At 38.0% G+C, this 1,775-nt stretch overlaps 1 protein-coding gene across 1 annotated transcript in view; it reads right to left on the reverse strand.

Moving 5' to 3' along the window:
* Positions 1–776: 776 nt before the first annotated feature.
* The window catches only part of il1rl1 (interleukin 1 receptor-like 1), a 21,867-nt gene continuing 20,868 nt past the window's right edge, over positions 777–1,775 (reverse strand). Inside the window, exons 11-12 of the mRNA XM_073845153.1 lie at positions 1,241–1,405; positions 777–1,159 (exon numbers count right to left, since the gene is read on the reverse strand). Of these exons, the coding sequence (XP_073701254.1) occupies positions 777–1,159; positions 1,241–1,405 (548 nt within the window). The remainder of the gene's footprint in view (positions 1,160–1,240; positions 1,406–1,775) is intronic.

Consider the following 1,775-nt stretch of genomic DNA (forward strand, 5'->3'; position numbering starts at 1 on the left):
TAAGCATTGTTTTTGCACTAAAATGCATTTGGTACAAAATTAGTTCCAATTTAACAGACTTTAAGTGTAGCAGTTTATAGTGTGCCACAGATACATTTAGTTATACTAACTTACACGTAAATAAAATGTGCTTAAGTATACTGTCACCAGGGTATATACACAATTATTACAAGATTTATATTAAAATAAATGAACTAAAATATTCAATACACTACCAGTCAAAGAACAGTAAGATTTTAATGTTTTTAAAGAAGTCTCTTCTGCTTCACCAAGCCTGCATTTACTTCATTCAAAAAATTGAAATATTTTTACTATTTAAAATAACTGTTTTCTATGTGGATATATTTATGTGGATATATTTAATATGTAATTTAGTCCTGTGATCAAAGCTAAATTTTCAGCTAGAAACTTTCTATTCATCGAAGAAACCTGAAAAAATTCTACTCAGCTGTTTTCAACATAATAATACAAGTTTTTTTTTAAGCAAATCAAAATATTAGAATTATTTCTGAGGGATCATGTGACTGGAGTAACAATGCTTACAATTCAGCTTTGAAATCACAGGAATACATTGGATTTTAAAATATATTCGAATAGAAAACAGATATTTTAAATTGTAAAAATATTTCAAATTTTTACTGTTTTTCCAGTTCTTTGGATCAAACAAATGCAGTCTTGATGAGCAGAAGAGAATTCTTTAAAACACATTAAAAATCTTTGACTGGTAGTGTATATTTTATATATTTTATATAGAAGACTTTCATGAATCTCTTGCATCAAACTAGTAAACTCTGACATTGAAACGATGTTGTCAGCGATGTTGTCTTTGTACGTCTTCTCTGAGAGGATGACGTAACAGGCATCCGATATCGCACTTGCTTCCAGAACCTGGATTTGGGTGAGGATTTGCCTTCTTTCCACAGCAAAGGTGAATTCTTCCAGAGCAGATGCTGCAGTCCGAGAGGCAGATGTGTGTAGTCCTGCATCTGTCCCAGCTGGATGACAATCACACCAGTTTCTCCCTGGACCAGAGCCTGATGGAGCCCCACCTGCAGGTCATACGCCTCAGGAGAAACGCTGCTTTCATCTGCAGTCGCGGTTAAAATGATGATAAGTCTCCGGCTGAGCTGGATCTTCGTCTCAATCAGATTCATGCAGTCTGGTGAAGATACAGGAAGAGATGACAGTGAGGAACATGCATCATGTGACATGTATCCAGTTGATAAGTAAAGAAACGTACCTTCCCCAGGCAGGTCATCTCTGCCGTGAATAAATAGTTTAAAGCCGTAGTAGCTCTCCAGCACTGTGAGTAAAGATCCATTCACAAAATCACTTACAGCTTTGGTTGTCATCTCATCCAAGTTGTTGCTCTGGTAAATCACATAAGCATCATACAGTTTCCCATCTGTCATGAGACAGTATACAGACAGTAAGTAAAACTAATATATATAAGACAGATGATAGAAAGTTAAAAATATATATATATTATAAAGAAACACACACACACACACACACGCGCGCACGCACGCACGCACGCGCACACACACGCGCACACACGCACACACACACACACACACACACACAAACACACACACACACACACACACACGCGCACACGCGCACACACGCGCACACACACACACACACAAACAAACACACACACACGCACACACACACACACACACACAAACAAACACACACACACGCACACACACACACACACACACACAAACACACACACACACACGCACACACACGCACACACGCGCACACAC

This window comes from Garra rufa, chromosome 8, assembly GCF_049309525.1.
Source record: "Garra rufa chromosome 8, GarRuf1.0, whole genome shotgun sequence".
In the NCBI taxonomy this organism is placed as follows: Eukaryota; Metazoa; Chordata; class Actinopteri; order Cypriniformes; family Cyprinidae; genus Garra; species Garra rufa.